General features: G+C 40.5%; 1 protein-coding gene across 2 annotated transcripts in view; it reads right to left on the reverse strand.

The window, feature by feature from the left end:
* The window catches only part of TNPO3 (transportin 3), a 115,217-nt gene that overhangs the window by 73,355 nt on the left and 21,543 nt on the right, over positions 1 to 20,319 (reverse strand). Inside the window, exons 1-2 of one of the 2 annotated variants that reach the window (XM_080664427.1) lie at positions 18,244 to 18,354; positions 892 to 1,092 (exon numbers count right to left, since the gene is read on the reverse strand). In XM_080664427.1, the coding sequence (XP_080520553.1) occupies positions 892 to 1,014 (123 nt within the window). In that variant the 5' untranslated portion in view covers positions 1,015 to 1,092; positions 18,244 to 18,354. Of the gene's footprint in view, positions 1 to 891; positions 1,093 to 18,243; positions 18,355 to 20,319 lie in introns of those variants that run through there. The other variant, XM_080664426.1, reaches the window with a different exon arrangement.

The raw sequence follows: 20,319 nt of genomic DNA on the forward strand, positions 1-20,319 counted from the left end.
TTGAAAAGAAGTGAAATTTCTTCCAAACAATGACAAGACTGACACCCCACAACTATCTATATCATACACACTCTCCTAGGTTAGCTACTGGGATTTAAAAGGTAACCTTTAAAAATGAAAAACAAAATAAAAGACAGCAAAAAAAAAAAAAAAAAAAGAAGAAGAAAGAACAGACAATAGATTTTCCTCAGGATATAACAATACTTACTTTTATTTGGCAATACCATAGAACTTCATGGACAGGGAAATTTTACTTTGTCAAAAAGCCAAAGCTACTGACAAAGTCAGCCCATTGACTCATTCCTCAAGTAATGAATTGCCATTTCCCTTCTCTTTCCATTTCACATCTTGAAGACTCATGCAAAAGCCTCCTTCCTCTTCAAGGGCACTTCTATGCCAGGCAGAGAACACATATGTATGTATTCACTGAAGCTTCAGTTTTCCTTCCTAAAGTTATTTCCCTGTCTAAGGGAGAAAGGCCAAATGCTCTACTTCACCATTTCATTAATGACACTTTTATTAGCCAATCAGTCCAGAAAAGACTTTTTTAAAGGCAACTACATAGACCGTTGGCCCAGAATAGCACAGTGTTTTTTTTTTATCATCTGCAATTTTAATAAGGGGGGGTGTGGGGGCGCACATGTGGCTGCCTCTGAAACCTATACTCACCTCCCCCAGTCCCAGTATTTGCTAGTATAAAATCAAATGAACTCTACGATTAATACAAAATATTTAAATTTTCACTTTCTATCCACTTATAAGACTATAGCAATTAGTGTATAATAAAGTTGTTAACATTACTTCACATGGTCTAGCAACGTTAATCAAAATTAATTTGATATCCAAATGGTCTTCTTAACAAATTTCCCTAATGAGAAGTATAGGCTTTACCTGTGTTACAATGACAGGTGACAAGTCTTTCAAGTTCTGGATATGGGTTAGTAATGAGTCCCGTAAAGAGGCATGAGAGTCTGTGGGGAGCTCATAAAATGAGGTCTGAATCTTCATTTTCATGGTCTGTGCAGCAAAATAGCATGATTCTACATCCTGTCGAATCTGTAACAACTGGTCTGAAATCTCCCATGCATGAACCTGAAAGCAGATCAAACAAAATGTCTTAAGGACTGCTTTTCTAAATAATTTTAACATTACACAACCTATATGCCAAAGTATAATGGAAAGAAAAATCTGACAAACTAAATTATCCACTAATTCAGCCAATATTTTAAATTTACAGGCTCTATTAAACAAAAATATTACCTAAACTCTTCTGACTTATTCTAGGAAAGCATAAGAGTTATCAACTGAATCAATAAATCTAAACCTACTGTTAGAATCATTAATTGTGTAGGGAGGAGATTATGAAGAAAAATGTCCCAAAAGTTTCTACTAAAACTAAAATGTCACTGTATAACTTTCCCACCCTAATGTATAGGTTGGCTGTTTCTTCTTTTTTCCCACTTAAAATAAATAAGCTTGTTCACTCTGAGAATTGAGTCTGGAAGCTAATTTAATATATCAATAAACAGGGGACATTTCAATCTTTAGTTCCCGAATAAAACCTCAGAAAAACTATCTCATCCTAAGTCAATATCTGACATAATTAAATTATTTTTATATATTTGGCAAAGTACTATACATGCTATTAAAATAATTTTCAAAGGAGAAAAATAAGTGTTTGTGTAGAAATAATAAAGAGAACAAAAGCATATAATTTGGTCCTTAACAGCTAGTCATAGTTATAAAATGGAATACTATTTTGAAAGATAACTTTGATAATAAAATCGAGCAGCACACAATAGGCAACTAATTAACAACTAATAATCTAAAGTAATTCTACACCAAACTGCCTCTTCATGGGAAAAGACAAAAATGGACCGGCAGTGATGGACTGAAAAAAATTTTCAGTCTTCATTCAGAAATAGTCAATGTGAAGAGAAATCACACAGATTTACCTAGTCAATTTTTTATGAAGACAGAGCACTTCACAACTAATAATAGTGATTTTTTTCTTATTTCGGGGGGGGGGGGAGAGAGAGAGAGAGAGAGAGAGAGAGAGAAACATCAATGATGAAAGAGAATCATTGATCGGCCATCTCCTGAATGCTCCCTACTGGGGATCGAGACAGAAACCCTGGCATGTGCCCTGACCGGGATTCAAATTGTGACCTCCTGGGTTCATGGGTTGACGCTCAACCACTGAGCCATACTGGCTGGGCCATAGTTATTCTTCAAGATCTTTCCAAAGATAAACAGGAAGTCAAGGGAGAAAAAGGTAGAATAAATGGCCTATACAAGTTTCCAAAGTAAACTAAAAATAGAGACCCTGAAATTCACCACAGGTTTACTGAAATAAAACTTCACTTTAAATCAGTAAGTTGGTGGACTATAAGCATGAAACATTAACTTCTTTCTAGATCATGTTATTTTATTTTTTTTGGAACTTATACCCCAGCATGTTGCAAAAAAATCTCCCAGCCACATAATTTTTAGTGATTCATTATCCAACCAGTAACCCAACTACATCTGTTACTTAATATGCCATTAAAATATATTTTGCTCAAAATGACACTTAAGAAATAAAAAGATTATACGAAGCCTTGAAATCTCCATAAATGCCCTCATAAAAACAGAGTACTTATGCAGAAAAACTAAAGCACTGTGGACATTTATAACAAAACTAGGTGTTACCTAGTTATCTCCAAGAACCCCAAATTTTAAGTGGTTGGGGACAAACCAGTGACATCTATAACACTTGTAGAGTTTCAGCTTCAGTAGAAGCAGAAGTAGAAGGAAACAACAGGTAGCTAATGGAACTAAAAGCAGATGAACAACAAAAAAACCAACAGGTATTCAATAGAATAGCACAGGGAGCCAATTTGAGGACTATATTTGAAAATGGAAGAGGTTTTGGTGGGTAGAAAAGGTGAATGAAAGAGGTCTACTTAAGGGCTAAGGAGATGGAAGTCTCTATAAACTCTTGAAACTGAAGAGCTAGGACAGGGCTCTAAATTGAGAAGAAAGTAGTATGAACAGAATCAAAATTATACAGGACAACTACAATTGAGACAAAGGGAACAAAGGAGAAGGTAACAAAGCTAGGAAATCTTAGAAATAAACCACCATGTTTGTAAATACTACCTGAAAACAACAGAAAAGGAAGCTCTTTAAATTTGAAAATACTATCCTTAACCATGCCTTCTAAAAGTTCAAAAAAACTAATTTCACACAAAAATAAGCAAATGGCCTGGCCAGTGTAGCTCAGTGGTTGAACATCAACCCATAAAACAGGAGGTCACAGTGTGATTCCCAGTAAGAGCACATGCCAAAGTTGTGGGCTCGATCCCCAGTGGGGGGCATGCAGAAGGCAGCCAATCAATGATTCTCTCCCTCTCCCTTCCTCTCTCTAAAAGTCAATAAAAATATATTTTTAAAAATAAACAAATGAAGTCAAATGCCATATATACAGGAAGTAGTTGAGAAGAAAATAATGAACAGAATAATATTCCTACAAAAAAAGTAGGCCAGAAAAACATTTTAAAAATTAGCCTTAAGTCCAAAGGACATAAGAGTCAACCTGAAAGAGCTTCCAATGGCCACAGTTAGAAAATCTGGGGTAACAAAATTAATTATGATTGTATTACATTATAACTAAAAAATAAAACAAACATCCATGAGTCATACAGTTCTGAATAACAACTGAATAAATAACTATTGAGGCATGATTTATATAGGCTGTAAGACACTTTATAACCTATGCTAGGTAATGAATGTAGAAGGAATGAGAAAAATAGAAACACTACAGATAATAACTGGTACTGGCAAGATTCATGTATAAATGATAAAATTAGCGGGTGAAACTTTAAAGAGAAACATGATATATCAAAGTATCTCCCCAAAATATTTATTTGTTACTGTGGTGGTTTTACTCTATGTCCACAAATTCTTTGACACTTACCATGTAAGAACTCAGACTACTCTGCTGGAGAGACAATGTACAAGACCAGGAAGTCTCTGGAAAGTCATGGAAAGCAAGAAGAGCCCAGCTAAGTCCAGCCTTCCAGCCATTCCTACCAGAGTGTCAAGCATGTAAACAAAGCCATCTCAGAAGCTCCAGACCAGCCCATCCACCAAATGGATGCCTCATGGAGCAGAATTATCTTCCACGGAGCCCTGCTTGAATTCGTGACCTACAAAGTTATGAGACACAATGAAATTGTTTTTGTTTTAAGTCACTATGTTTTGAGGTAATTTGTTTCATAGTAGTAGATCATGAGAACAGACAATCAGATAGTATGTACATCCTGATGAAAAAACAGGATCCAATGACAATTATTTCAAATCATTCTGTGTCTCATCAAGCCTTTGGATCCAGCTGGCAATTTTGCAGGAAATACAGAAGAGAGCAGAACTGCTGCATCATACTGCAATCAGCAAAATCTACACCATTGGGAAACTCAGCAAGTCAAATGACCCAGATTCCTCAACAGATAAATAATCTACACAGAGAGAAAGAACCGGCAGATTAAAAGACACTCAGAAGGTATTTTAAAAACAAATAGCAAGACCGAAGTAATGTGTAAGAATACCCACTTGGGTGATAAAACCATAAAGATAAACAAAGAAGGGATTACTATGAAAGGACAGTGGTTACTTTTAGGGAGAGGAAGCAGTTATTTCAAACAGGCCACAAGGAAGACTTCTGGAGTGGCCAGTGAAGTTCTATTTCTTGACTTGGTAGTGTCTATATGAACACTGCATGCAGTAATTAATTAAATTATACATTTGTTTTCTGTATCTGTTTAAAAACAGTATAGATAAAACAAAAAAACCAATATTGCCTATTAAATTGAACTAGTCTGAAGTCTTCTCCCAAGTGAAACCTTTCAACCCACTAGAGATCAGGACCCTTGTGAAAAAGTTCATTGATTGTGCAGTGCTATGTTGTGCTTTAATATGAATGGCAGAAACTAGCAAAAAAATACCAACTGATCATGCTGGGATATATATATTTCTGACCTAAACATTTCTACCTCCTTAAAAGGAGAGGTCTCAAAAATGAAGGACAGAACCAAAAGTCAAAACAAAACAAAAATACTATTTCCTTCTGGGGGTAGGGATGCAAAGATTTATTTTTCAAGCACCTTTAATGTCTGAATACTTTTTAACATATCCTTTGGATTTGCCTTTAAAAATAAAGATGGATTTGTATTCCTAATATGGAAAGATCTCCAAAATATACAATTGAAAAACAGATACAGGTACAGATTTGTAAGATCCTTTTTGTAAAAATTTAAATTACACTTTTTTTAGAAAGTGTAGTGAAGCTTTTTTAAAAAATTGATTTTGAGAGAGAGAGCGAGAAATATCGATTTGTTCCACTTATTTATGCATTCATTGATTGATTCTTGTATGTGCCCTTAAAGGGGATCAAACCAACAACCTTGGTTTATCTGGACAATCCTCTAACCAACTGAGGTACCCAGCCAGGGAATAGAAAGTATAGTGAAGCTTTTTAACACACAGGAGTTAGTTTTATGCTCTATATGCTCCCTAAGCAACCTGACGCTATCATGCTCATAGCATTTATCAGGTGTTTCAACTTTGGTTATAACATACTGGATGGCATTACACCAATTTTCCAGCCTAAAACAAGTGCAAAAGATGACTAAAAAAGAACTTCTTTGAGGACATCAAAGCTATCAAGACAGCTAGAACATGAAGCTGCAAATTCCAGAGATGGAATAAAAGAAAAGCAGAGAGTTCAGCCCAATATTTAGCTCCACTTTTCCTCTCAAAGCATTTGCCTATTTCAAAGTGGAAGACAAGAGGCTAAAGAGCCTTGGGCAGTCTCATAAGACCGGGGAGATGAAAACAAATTTAGGGCACACCAAGAAGAGGAGCCCTGGTAAATACTCCAGCCTTTCAGTTGGGACTCAAGTACAGAAAATAGGAACTATACCTCAAAAAAAATGGAAACATCTCTAAGGCAGACCAGATGCCAGGCCACAATATAAGTCCTAATAAATATAAAAGAATTGAAATCATAGAAAGTATCTTTGCAAATGACAATGAAAATAAGGAAAACTGAAAAATTCACAAGTATGTAAAAATTAAATACATTCTAAAGCAACCAGTGGGTTAAAAAAGAAATGTGAAAAAATCTTAAGACAAATGAAAATGGAAACAAAATACACCAAAACTTATGAGATGCAGCAAAACAGTTCTAAGAGAGAAATTTATAATAGCTATTTACACTTACATTAAAAACAATACACATCTCAAACCAATACCTAACTTTATACCTTAAAGATCTAGAAAAAGAATACACTAAACCCAAAGCTAACAAAAGGAAGGAAATAAAGATTAGAGCAAAGATATACAAAATCCAAGATTTGATTTTTTAAAAGATCAACAAAATTGATAAACCTTTAGCTAAATTAACTAAAAGAGACAGAAATGAAATGACAATGAGGACATTACTACCAATTCTAAGGAAATAAAAAGGATTATAAGAAACTAGAGGCCCGGCCGAAACCGGTTTGGCTCAGTGGATAGAGCGTCGGCCTGCAGGCTGGAAGGTCCCAGGTTCGATTCCGGTCAAGGGCATGTACCTTGGTTGCAGGCTCATCCCCAGTAGGAGGTGTGCAGGAGGCAGCTGATCGATGTTTCTCTCTCATCGATGTTTCTAACTCTCTATCCCTCTCCCTTCCTCTCTGTAAAATATCAATAAAATATATTAAAAAAAAAAGAAAAAGAAAGAAACTAGAGGCCCGGTGCCTAAGCCGTCGGTCAGACATCCTTGGTCAGACATCCTTAGCGCTGCTGCGGAGGTGGGAGAGGCTCCCGCCACTGCCGCTGTGCTTGGCAGCCGTGAGCCCAGCTTCTGGCTGAGCAGAGCTCCCCTTGTGGGAGTGCACTGACCACCAGGAGGGAGCTCCTGCGTGGAGCGTCTGCCCCTGGTGGTCAGTGCGCAGCATAGCAACCAGTTGTTCTGCCATTCAGTTGATTTGCATATTAGCCTTTTATTATATAGGATACCATGGAGGAGAACCAAGATGCGGCCTCCTACAACCACATCAAAATTATAACTAAAATACAGAACCACCATCATTCAGAACCAACTGAAATATGGCTCAATGGAGGTCCTAGGGAAGTGAAGTCCTTATAATTTCAGGCTGTAAAAACCAGTGGGGATTGTGGCTGAGTGAAATGAAGGCTGCTGGAGACCCAGGGAGTTCCTCTTAAAGGGTCTGCGCATGAACTTACTTGGACTCACTCCCTCTAAACTCCAGCCCTTGGGCAGCGGCCTGGGGAGGTTCCAGGGAAATACGGGGAGGAACTACATTGCCTGACATCGGAGCAAGAACTTGGGGGCAGCTTTCTCCCAAATAGGGATGCTCACAGGGGTCATTGTTCCTATGCTAAGACCTCCCCCATAGTAGAGCTGACTAGAAGCCATATCTGAATTTCCATCAGTCTGGCCCACATAGTTCACTCTGGTGATTTCCTGAGGCCCCACTCATCCAATTTGCAGCTCCACCCAAGCAATCTGCAATGGCTTTCTCATATGGATGGCCTATCCTGGCTCAAGCTTCAGACTTTACTAAAATCTCTTAAGAAAGCAGCAGCTGGCATCACCATGCCCCATAACTATCAATAAGAAGCCCAAGACCCGGCACTAGTACCAGCTTGCCTGGCTTCAGTTTGGTATTGCCTGGGCACTTCAAAGCCCAACACAAGTAGCAGTCATCTGCAGACCACTCTGTAGCTCCTGCCCACTGGCCCCAGGCAGTGGTTGAGTTTGCACCTCACAGCAGGCCCCAGAGCCAGTGTACCCAGTAGACAGCTTCAGACCATACCAGATTACAATTCTACACATTCACGGCAACACACTCATGGGACAGACTCAGTGAGCACTAAAGCCCCACTGAAGCAAGTCCTGCTGCATAGGGGTGTCTCCTACACAACAGCTCTTCCACTGTAGCCATAGCTGGTCCTCACAGCCAATTGGCCTGGAGGTCAATTCTTCCCAGTGATGCCAACAGCAATTAAGGCTCAACTACAACAAGACTGTGCACACAGTTCACAAAGGGGTGCACCTAGAGTGCCCAGCTTGGGTGACTGGGAGCCTGAGCCACTGGACCCTACAGGACACCTACTACACAAGGCCACTCTACCAATTCCAAGAGACAAAGCAGCTCTACCTAATACATAGAAACAAACACAGGATACAAAGAAGAAGGTCACAAATGAAAGAACACAAGCAATCTCCAGAAAGAGAACTACTAGACACAGAGTTCAAAACAATGGTTATAAGGTTGCTCATGGATCTTAATAAGAGCTTCAAGGGACTTAGTGAGAATTTCAAGAACCTTAGTAAAAACATCAAAGACATGAAAAAGAACCGTAAGAAATTAAGCACACTCGCCCTAGCCGGTTTGGCTCAGTGGATAGAGCATCGACCTGTGGACTGAAGGGTCCTGCGTTCGATTCTGGTCGGGGGCACATGCTCGAGTTGCCGGCTTGATCCAGCCGATCAATAATTCTCTCTCATCATTGATGTTTCAATCTCTCTCTCCCTTTCCCTTCCTCTTTGAAATCAATAAAAAAATATTTAAAAAAAAATTAAGCACACTCTAACTGAAATAAAGAAAAATTTACAGGGATTTATAGAGTAGAGGATTCTGACAATCAAATCAATAATTTAAAATATAAGGAAGCAAAAAACACCCAATCAGAAGAGCAAAAAGAAAAAAAATTCAAAAATATTAAGATAATATAAGGAACCTCTGGGACAACTTCAAGCATACCAACATTTGCATTATGGGATGCAAGAAGGAGAAGAGAGTAAGATATTGAAAACTTATTTGGAGAAAAAATGACAGAAAACTTCCCTAACCTGGTGAAAGAAATAAACTTACAAGCCCAGGAAGCCCAGAGAGTCCCAAACAAGAGGAACCCAAAGAGGCCCACACCAAGATACATCATAATTAAAATGCCAAGGGTTAAAAGACAAAGAGATAATATTAAAAGCAGCAAGAGAAAAGCAGTTAGTTACCTACGAGGGAGCGCCCATACAACTGTCAGCTGATTTCTCAACAGAAACTTTGTAGGCCAGGAGTGAGTGGCAAGAAATATTCAAAGTGAAGAACAAGGACCTACAACCAAGATTACTCTACCCAGCAAAGCCATCATTTAGAACTGAAGGCCAGATAAAGAGCTTCATAGACAAGAAAAAGCTAAAGGAGTTCATCACCACCAAACCAGTAATTACATGAAATGTTGAAGGGTATTCTTGAAGAAAAAGGAGGAGGAGGAGGAGGAGGGAAAAGGAGGAGGAGGAGAAGAGATAAAACTATACACTAATAATAGACAAGCATGTAAATTGACCTCTAACCCAACAAAGATGGCGGGCCTGTGGGCATCATGGAGGTACACAGGCGCTGAGCGGCAGGGGTCGGAAGGGGCAGGGTGGGGCAGGGCAGGCGCCTAGCGGCTGGGGGTGGGAGGGGCGGGGTGGGCGTCCCTGGGAACCCGCGTGCTTCGAGCCTGTGGCCAGCTCGGGCATGCGAGCGCACTGCCACCTAGCAGCTGGGGTCCCAGGCATGCCACTGGAGTGTCTGGTCCTGTCAGCCCGGCCTGGGGGCTGCTGGAGTTCGCAGTCCTTTTTGTTTGTGCAGCCCCTGGACCGGAAGTGGGAACCAAGAGTGCGAGGAGCACCAGGAATTCTGGGAATTATAGTTCTGGTGGCAGACACATTACGGGATCTCCTCCAGGGGTCCTCAAACTATAGCCGCGGGCCACATGCGGCCAGCCGAGGACATTTATCCACGGGTGCCGCTGCCTGTCCTGCCCGCCAGGTGCCGCTGCCTGTCCTGCTTAGCAGCCGACTCCTCCCGGGCCTGCAGTGCGCATAGGAATTTGTTCATAGTTGTTGTTTTTTAACTATAGTCCGGCCCTCCAACAGTCTGAGGGACAGTGAACTGGCCCCCTGTTTAAAAAGTTTGAGGACCCCTGATTCTAGACACTAAAGCAAAGTGAGCCTGGAGCAAGTTACTGTTGCGGATGGGGGATGGAAGGGAAGCAAAGGTGAGAGACATAAGTCAGTGTCAAAGAAAAATTAAAGGGAAGATATCCTGCAACTTCTAGGAAATCTCCACCAATGGAGCAAAGAAAAAAAAAAAGACCTCTATTATTCTGTAAGCACCAAACCAAACTGGGTTGGAGTCTCAGACAATTCGCTCATATGATTGCAAAGACAGACAGAAACTCCCAGATTGGAGAGGGCTCCCCTGACGGCTCCCAGATTGGAGAGGTGCAGGTCAGGCTGAGGGACCCAACCCCCCATGCACGAAGCCCCTAGTATGAACAATAAAATGGCAATAAATATATATCTACCAACAATTGAATCTAAAAATCACAATAAACGAACAAGGAATCTAATGAACAAAATAAACTGATGAATAAAATAGAACCAGAGGCATGGAAACTTTGAACAGACTGTCGAATGGGTGGGAAGAGATTAACCAAAGATCTTATATGCATATATGCATAACCTATGGACACAGACAATAGGTTGGTGAAGGCCTGGGTTGGGGTGGAAACCGAGTGTGTGTGGGGGTGGAGGGGAATAGGGGGCAGGAAAGGGGGACCTGTCTGTAATGCCCTATATGCATTTTTTTAAAATAAACATTGAAAAAAATACTATGAACCGCTATAGACCAACAAATTAGATAATGTAGATGAAATATATTGTTGTCAATACTACCTAAAATGATTCACAGATTCAATCCCTATGAAAATCCCAATGACTTTTTTTTTTTTTTCGGGAACAGAAAAATCCATCAGAAAGTCCATATGGAATCTCAAGGAACCCCAAATAGCCAAAACAATCTTGAAAAAGAACAAATTTGGAGATCTCGCATTCCGATATAAAAATGTACTATAAAACCACAGTAAATAAAAACAGTACGGTACTGGCATACAGACAGACATATGGACCACTGGGACAAAATCAAGAGCTTAGAAATAAACCCTCACAAATATAGTCAAATGATCTTCAACAAGGGTGCCAAAGCTAGAAAATGGGGAGAGTCTCTTCAACAAATAACAAGTCTCTTCAACAAAAACTGCATAGCCATATGCAAAAGAAAGAAGTTGAACCACATATAAAAATTAACTCAAAATGGATTAAAGACTTAAATATAAGACCTGAAACTATTAACTCCCAAAAGAAAACATAAGGGAGTGGAAACTTCATGACATTAGATTTGATAATGATTTCATAGATATGATAGATACCAAAAGCACAGAAAACAAAAGCAACATTAGACAAATGGGAATACATCAAACTTTAAAACTTCTATGCAGCAAAGGAAACAGTCAACTGAGTGAAAAGCAAATCATAGAATGGAAGAAAATATTTGTAAACTATCTACTAAGGGGTGAATTTCCAGAATATATAAAGAACCCCTACAATTCAACAACAAAAATCCAAATGACCCAGTAAAGAGACTTGAAAAGACATTTCTCTAAAGATGATATAAAAATGGCCAACTTAAAATGCTCAACATCACTAGTCATCAGGAAAATGTAAATCAAAACTAAATTAGGTATCACTTCACATCTGTTAGGATAGCCCCTACACACACACACACACACCAGAAAGTAAGTATTGGTGAGGATGAAGAGACACTGGAACCATTCTGCACTGTTGGTGAGAACGTGAAACAGTACAGCCACTATGAAAACAGTATGGAGGACCCAGCTGGCGTGGCTCAGTGGTTTAGTGTCAACCTATGAACCAGGAGGTCATGGTTCGATTCCCAGTTGGGGCACATGTCCAGGCTGTGGGCTTGATTCCCAGTGTGGGGTAGGCAGGAGGCAGCCAATCAATGATTCTCTCTTATCATTGATATTTCTATCTCTCCCTTTCCCTTCCTCTCTGAAATAAATTTTTTAAAAAATTAAAAATAGAATTACCATATGATCCAGCAACTCCACTTCTGAGTCTATATCCAAAATAATTGAAAACAACAAGACCTTGAAAAGATATTTGCACATCTATGCTCATCACAGCTTTATTTACAATAACCAAAAGTTGAAAAAACCTCAAATATTCATGCTATAGTATCAACAAACCTTGAAACATTATGCTAAGTAAAATAAGCCAGACACACACACACACAAAAATATTGTATAATCCCAACTATATGAGGTACCTAGAGTAGTCAAATTCATAGAGACCAAAGTTAGAATTTTAGGTGCCAAAGGTTGAGGGGAGGGGATAATGAGGAGAGTTACTGTTTAATGGGTATGAAGTTTCAGCTAGAGAAGATGAAAAAGTTCTGGAGATGAATTGTGGTGATGGTGGTACAGAAATGTGAATGCTTTTAGTTTAGTTTAGAAAAATGTCCTTGTTCTTACAATATGTATGTCCAAATGTTTGGCGTACAGCCATGGCAAGTATGCTCAGTGGTTGGAGCATCAACCAGAGCACCAAAGGGTCATAGGTTCAATTCTCCCAGTCAAAGCCATGAACGTGGGTTGCAGGTTCGATCCCTGGTCCTGGTTAGGGCTTGTGAGGGAGGCAATCGAGGTCTCTCACATCTATGTTTTTCTCTCTCTTCTCCCCCTTCTTCCCTCCCTTCCACTCTCTCTAAAAATCAATGGAAAAAAATACCCTGGGGTGAGGATTAACAACAACAAAAAAGTTTGGCGCACAGAATTATGAGGTCTGAAATTTATTCCAAAAGGTTAAAAAATACACATTCAGAGAACAAACAAGGACAGAGAGACAGGGAAAAAAAAAACAAAAACAAATGGAGCAAGGTCAAATTGAGGAGAAGGGTATATTAGTGTTCACTGTACTATTCTTTCAAGTTACAAATTTTTCAAAATGAACATCTGATTAATATATTCAACTAATTAGAAAACAAATGGGGACTTTCCATGAAGAAATGGAATCAATAAAAAATAATCAAATGACAATCTAGAACTGGAAAAAAGAGTAGCTTAAATTAAGAACCAAATGGAAGGTTTAAAAAACAAATCAGAAAACTGAAGAAAAGGTTACTACACTAGAAAATAGATCAATAGAAAATAACAAGACCAAAGCATAAAAGTCAAAAAGGGATAGAAGATAAAGATGGGAAGAATCCAGGCCCTGGCCAGTATGGCTCAGTTGGTTGAAGCATTGTCCCATATACTGAAAGGTTGTGGGTTCAATTCTTCATCAGGGCAGATACCTAGGTTGTGGGTTCAATCTCCAGTTGGGGTACATATGGAAGGCAACCAATCAATGGTCTCTAACATAATGATGTCTATATCTGTCAGTCTGTCTGTCTGTCTGTCTCTCTCTCAAAATCAAACATATCCTCAAGTGAGGATTAAAAAAGAAAAAAAAGATGGGATGAATACAAGTGATATGTGAAACATAGTGAAAAAGTATAACATACATATAACTGAAATCCCAAAAGAAAAAAAAAAATGGGGCAGAAGCACTATTTAAAGATAATGGCTATGCCCTGGCCGGGTGGCTTGGTTCGTTGGAGTAACTTCCTGTGCACCAAAAGGTTTCGGGTTTGAGCCCAGGTTGGGGAACGTATGAGAGGTAACCAATGTGTGTGTGTGTGTGTGTGTGTGTCTGTCTGTCTCTCTCTCTCTCTCAAATCAAATAAAAACATATCCTTGGGTGAAGGTTAAAAAAAAGTTAAAAACAAAAAACAAAACAAAAACGATAATGGATGAGAAATTTCCAAATTGAAAAAAGTCACCAAACCACAGACTTAAGAAGCTCTATAAACCCTAAAGACAGAAAAACCAGACCCAGGCACATCATAATAAACTACCAAAAAAAAAAAAAAAAAAAAAAAAAGGCAAAAAGGAAAATTGGAAAATCTTACAGGCCAGAGGAAAAACATGCATTATCTTTAAAGGAACAACAATTAAACTGATAACTGACGTGTTGACATAAACAATGGGAACCAAGCATCTTCAAAATACTGAAAGAAAATAATGACCAATCAGTTATTTTATAACCAGCAAAATATCCTTCCAAAATGCAACAAAATTAAGACATTTTAGACCAAAAAGGAAAAATAAAATAAAATAAAATAAAATAGAAGGAAAGAGTTCATTAGCAATAACCCACAAAGAAAAAAATACTAAAGGATGTTCTTCACGAAGAAGGAAAATAATTATGGAAAGAAACATGAATATCAGGAAGAAATAAAGAGTAATGGAAAGGTTAAGGATGTAAATAAATCTCTTATGAACACTGGCTATATAAAACAATAAAAGATATTATGGAGTCTAAAATATATGAACAAAAATGCCTGAGAGGAGTCCTACATCCCACCTAAGATGTAGAAAGTTGAAAAGAACACTGCTTTTGAGTTAAAAATAAACAAAAGCAAATAAACTACAAAATAATTTTTCTTTCCGCATCATCAGAAAGCGGAAGTCCAAGGACTACCAAGTGGACTGAAATCTAAAAACAGTAGCCAAGCACTGGCTCATCTGTAGCAAAACAAAAGAGGAAAAGATGAAGGGCACCAGACAACCAGGTAATAAAAATTCAGCTAAGCCCTAGCCAGTCTGGCTAAGTGGGCAGAGCATCAGCCTACAGACAGAAAAGTACTGGGTTCAATTCCAGTCAAGGACAGGTACCTTGGATGCAGGCTCCTCCCCAACCCAGGCCCTGGTCAGGGAGTGTGCAGGAGGCAACCAATCAGTGTTTCTCTCACATCGATATTTCTCTCTGTCTTTCCCTCTCTCTCTAAAAATCAATGGAAAAATATCCTTGGGTGAGGAATTAAAAAAAAACAATTCAGCTAAAATTACTAACAAATTGGCCCAGCTAGTGTGGCTCAGCCTATGAACTAGGTCACAGTTTGATTCCCGGTCAGGACACATGGCGAGGTTGCAGGCTTGATCCCCAGTGGGGAGAATGCAGGAGGCAGCCTATCAATGATTTTCTCTCATCACTGATGTTTCTCTCTCCCTCTCCCTTCCTCTCTGAAATAAATAAAAATCCTGTATAATAAAAGCCTAATATGCTAAGTGTCCGGTCATCCATTCGACCAATCAAAGCATAATATGTTAATGATATGCTAAGGCTGCTCAACCGCTCACTATGATGTGCACTGACCACTGGGGGGCAGACAGTCGACCAGTCGACCAGTCGCTATGTCGTGCACTGAGCACCAGGGGGCAGACGCTCCAACCGGTAGGTTAGCTTCTTGCTGGGGTCTGGACAATCGGAACTGAGCGAGACAGGCCAGACACACCCTGGAGCCCTCCAGAGGTTCCTCCCCAGCTGGCCAACCTCTCGCAATCCAGGCTGAGGGACACCCCCCCCCCCCCCCGCCCCGAGTGCACAAATTTTATGCACCGGGCCTCTAGTATAGATACAGGCAGTCCTCGGGTTACATCGGACTCGACTTACGGCATTTCGTGGTTACGTCGCCATCTCCCATTTACAGTATTTTAAAAAAAAAAAAGTTCCGTCACTTCGACGTATGTACATATGTGCTTTATGTTTTTTATTATTTATTTACCACAAGTAAAGGTCAGGAATTGTTATCTTCCTTTTAAATTTTTTTTCCTGTTTCATTTCATTACTGCTGTGTATGTGCTCCATGTGAGTGACGTAGGTGCTTATGTAGGTGGGTTCTGACTTATGGCGAAAATCAAGTTATGTTGCGCCGTAGGAACGGATCTCTGACGTAACCCGAGGACTGCCTGTATAAAAAAATTACTTAACAAATTGATAAAGGCTGAGTGTGAGCTAGGATGAGCCTTTAAAACTCCTGAGACTCAGACACAAGAGGACTTCACAACTATCTACAGGCTCTTTTCCACAGACCTCAACCAGATACTCAGGGGAAAGATTTGGGTTGGGATAGAAGATCAATAGAACACCTCTTTTGGTGCAGTCATGCAGAAGAGCAGCCTCAACTGCAGAAAAAGCACAAAAAGCTCAGACTGGACCCTTCTCCCCTATTGAACAAAAGTCTTAAGTTGTGTGGCAGGGGCAGCAAATCATACCTCTCCAAGGCACAGGTTAAGACCCACTGCTGTTGCAGTAAGGGTACAAGAAAAAACTTCTTGCCCTGGCAAATGTGGCTCAGTTGGTTAAGCGTCATCCTGTGCACCGAAAAGTCACTGTTCAATTCCTGGTCATGGCACATACCCAGGTTGTAGGTTCGGTCCCCAGTTGGGTTATATGTAGGAAGCAACCAATGTATGTTTCTCTCATCAATGTCTCAATCTCTCTCATGAATAAAAACATTTAAAAAAAGAAAAAAACTTCTTCCCCTACAAGATAGGGCATAAAACAGTCTTGAGCCCATGATGCTATCTATCTATACCAGTGCTAACAGAAGTCTTCTACCAAAGAGGGAAGGGCAAAAAAATTTATTCTGCCCAAGACCTGCCAGTTGCAAGGCAGAGAGGGAATGCCATAGACAGGATCACTGAGAAAGTCCCACCAATGAGAACAGGACATATAACATTCCTGTCTCCTATACCCCTATACTAACAAATATACTAAAACATCATACTCAACTTCTGAAACCTAGAGATAAGGAGAAAACATTGGATGCAGGAATCCTTTTCTATTACTGCCAAAGTAGCCTTGACTCTGCAAGAACTCAATTGTAGAACCTTGTATTATAATTACTTGGGCCTTTGTTCATCTTTTCTAATAGATTGTAAGGTCTTCAAAAGTAAAGAAAAGCTTAATTCTCTCTGCAGCTCTCAAATTATTTGGCCATAGAGGCACTTAAGTAAAGTATGTATTTTTAAAATTAAAGTATATTTAAAATTATTAAATATGAAGCAAAATGACAAGATACTATCATTTCCTAAGTCTGTAGCACAACTTTATTTTCCCAAACATGAAGCACAGTCTTTTAGTAGGTAGCTTAGATTCTTAAAGGATTGGATGTCAGCTGTAAGAACAGAATCCAAAATGTTTACAGAGAGAAAGGACAACAGAGACCAAGAAAATCAGTTCTTTATAGATTAAAAATAATAATAAAGGCCTTGAGAGGATGAGACATTTTTTATTCAGAATCCTCATTTGTAGAACTTCACCTGCCTTGCCCAGATGAAGACTTGGTTTACTTTTGTTTTAAACATATATCTTGTTTCAGCAATGAGAAGCAGCTCAGTATTTTCCTAGCTAAAAATCAGAAAAATTTTAGGTTAAGTGAGAGGAGAATCTCTTCTGGAATGAGCTTACTTTAAACTATTAACAGTATTTCTGGAAAAAAAACACACAAAAAAAAACAGCACTTAGCCCTGGGCAACTAAATCAAATATAAAACTTGTATTTTCTAATGTTCATTATATTACTATCTAGTTGTTTAATTTTTTAATAAATTAAAATATAGATGGCAGCTATAAGAAATTCCTAGGACAATTCTATAAGGAACTGGTCTTAGGGGAAAAAAAATCCCCATCTGCTCCTTGTGCAAGTGTATCAAGTAAAATCAAAGTGAAAGAAGATTTGTCTTTTCATTTCAAGTATCCCTATTTTTCTTTTTTTTGTTTGTTTGTTATTAATCCTCATCCAAGGCTATTTTTTCCACTGATTTTTAGAGAGAATGGAAGGTTGGAGGAGAGAGAGACAGAGAGAGAGAGAGAGACAGAGAGAGAGAGAGAGAGAGAAACACTGATTGACTGCCTGTGCCCCGAGAATGGAGCCTGCAACTGAGGTACACGCCCTTAACCAAATCAAACCCACGACCCTTCAGTCCACAAACTGACGCTCTAACCACTGAGCAACTGGCTAGGGCCATCCCTATTTATCTTGACGTTACCTCACCCACTGGTCAAATGTGCCTCTCTTTTCAAATATTTGTTTTTTAGAATAAGAACAAAAGATAAGAGTGAGCTCTAAAGAAACTTGGCAAACTTGAATATCACAAACTACCAAGTAAACTGTCAATGAAAAACTACCTGGGATGATACTGCCAGTATTATATATTAATGGGTCATAATTTACTACTTTAAATTCCAGGTGGGCAACAGAAGCATCCATTGGTTGCTTTCCACACATAACAAGTAATCTTGTTTTGGTCATGAATCATAAAGAAAATGCAACCAAATCCTGATATCCCAGGTACTATAGTACAGTGCTCACTGTTCCTCCCCTCTGCTAAGCTGCAGAAAGAAGGAAGAGAAGGAAGGAAAGAAAAGGGTTTCTTTACAAGGAGAGAATAAAGCACTTACACTTCATAGGACTTTCTAGCCACAGATGCCAGGTGCTACCCACTGAAATCCAGGCTTGGACTAAGCTCCACATTTCTGAAAGGACCATCTCAACCGAAGCCTGGGGCTCAGAGTCAGCAGGAGGAAGCTGCAGCTCCCACTAAACAGCACATTTCAAAGAGGCTGCAACAAGAGAACATTTTCCATTTAAGCATCTAATTCCAATCTTCCATTTCACAAAGCAGTAGCAGAACAGGCCTTTATATCAATTTTTTTCCCCCAAAAGATATTTCCATGACTATGTGATGAATATGAAGCAGGCTATGGCCAGTAATCCTTTCACTAACATACTCTAAGTCTTTTATTATAGTTCACAGCAAATCCTGATAGTTGCCCCTTTTTCCTTTAATGGTGCACTGTTGCTCAAAGACTTACTTCTACACCAACAATTCTAAAACTGTCGAATCAATCAAAATCATTAAGCAGGCCTTCAACAATGCCAGCATACACCCAAATAGGAGCCCCTAACGATTCATTAGCTGCCAAGAATTAGAAGCAGATTAGGGCTGCTATTTAATACTACACAAAAACTCCTCAAATCAAGCAGAATAACTTAAAATACTTCACTAAGGACAGAAGAGCTCATGCAAACAGAAAAAGAGGTTCTGAAAATACAAATATTTCAATAAGCTTAAAAAGTAACATAAAAGTGCCAGGTTGTTGTACTTTTTAAAGCATTTCAATTAGTAAATAATATATTTATTAAATAAACACTTTCAAAGATTTGTAATATACTAGAGGCCCAGTGCATGAAAATTCATGCACTGGAGGGGGCGGGGGGGGGGGCCCTCAGCCCGGCCTGTCCCCTCTCACAGTCCGGGAGCCCTCAGGGGCGGGAGGCGACCTGGCGATCAGGGGAAGGCAACGCCCCATCACACCTCTGATGCTGCCACTGCCCACAGCACAAGCCTCGGCCGGCCCTGGTTACCTGAGCTTTGGGTGGCCCTGGGCAGCAGAGCAGCCACCATCCAAGGCTTGCCTGCGCCTGCCACCCCAGTGGGGCTGAGGGGACTGGGTGCCGCCATCTTGTGGCTGTGGGTGCCGCCATCTTTGAGGGTGTGCCAGGCAATTAGCATATTCCCTCCTTATTGGTGTGGGCACCACCATCTTTGCGATGGCGTGAGGGTCAATTAGCATATTCTCTCCTTATTATATAGTACTAGAAGCCCGGTGCACGAAATTCGTGCATGGGGGGTGTCCCTCAGCTCAGCCTGCACCCTCTCCAATCTGGGACCCCTCGAGGGATGTTCAACTGCCCATTTAGGCCCGGACCTGGGATCGGCCCAAACGGGCAGTCGGACATCCCTCTCACAATCCAGGACTGCTGGCTCCCAACTGCTCGCCTGCCTGCCTTCAAGATCAGACACACGTTGGTCTTCAGACATTTTGTCGATAACGCTGGCTTCTTTCGGCTGCAGAGCTACCTTGTATCAATAGTAAATGTTTAGACATAGTCGCACCTCCCTGCTGTCAGGTGAATGAGAGTCCTGGCTGTCAGGTGGCAGAGAGCTGTCTGACCAACCGCTGATTCTCTAGGGGTGGGACTTCCTCCTCCCTGCTGCCAGAGTCTGAGCCAGCACAAACTGGGACACAGCATCAAGTCCCCCTGTGCCAAAAGACCCAGAGTCAACTCCCCTCCTACTTGCGTGTGCCCCCTGGACGCAGCATCCACCCTCATGGAGGGGCTGACAGGCCCAGACACTTCCAGAGGCTGGGGAGCAGTGAGGCTGGATCCTCCGCTGGAGTGGGCGGATCCCACCTCTCCCCTTGGTCCCCATGACCCCTGGCCGGGCCAATAGGCCCAAACACTCCAGTCTCCCTGCTCAGCCCCAGACACTCCAGAGGTGGCAGAGCAGCAAGGCATGATCCAGAGTGGGCGGATCCCGCGCAACCCCTGGCCAGCAGACAGGCCCAAACACTCCAGCCTCGCTGCTCAGCCCCAGACACTCCAGAGGCGGCAGAGCAGCGAGGCTTGATCTGCTACCAGAGTGGGCGGATCCCACCTCTCTGCTTGGTCTCCGTGACCCGTGGCTGGGC

This window comes from Plecotus auritus (genome assembly GCF_963455305.1).
Source record: "Plecotus auritus genome assembly, chromosome: 4".
In the NCBI taxonomy this organism is placed as follows: Eukaryota; Metazoa; Chordata; class Mammalia; order Chiroptera; family Vespertilionidae; genus Plecotus; species Plecotus auritus.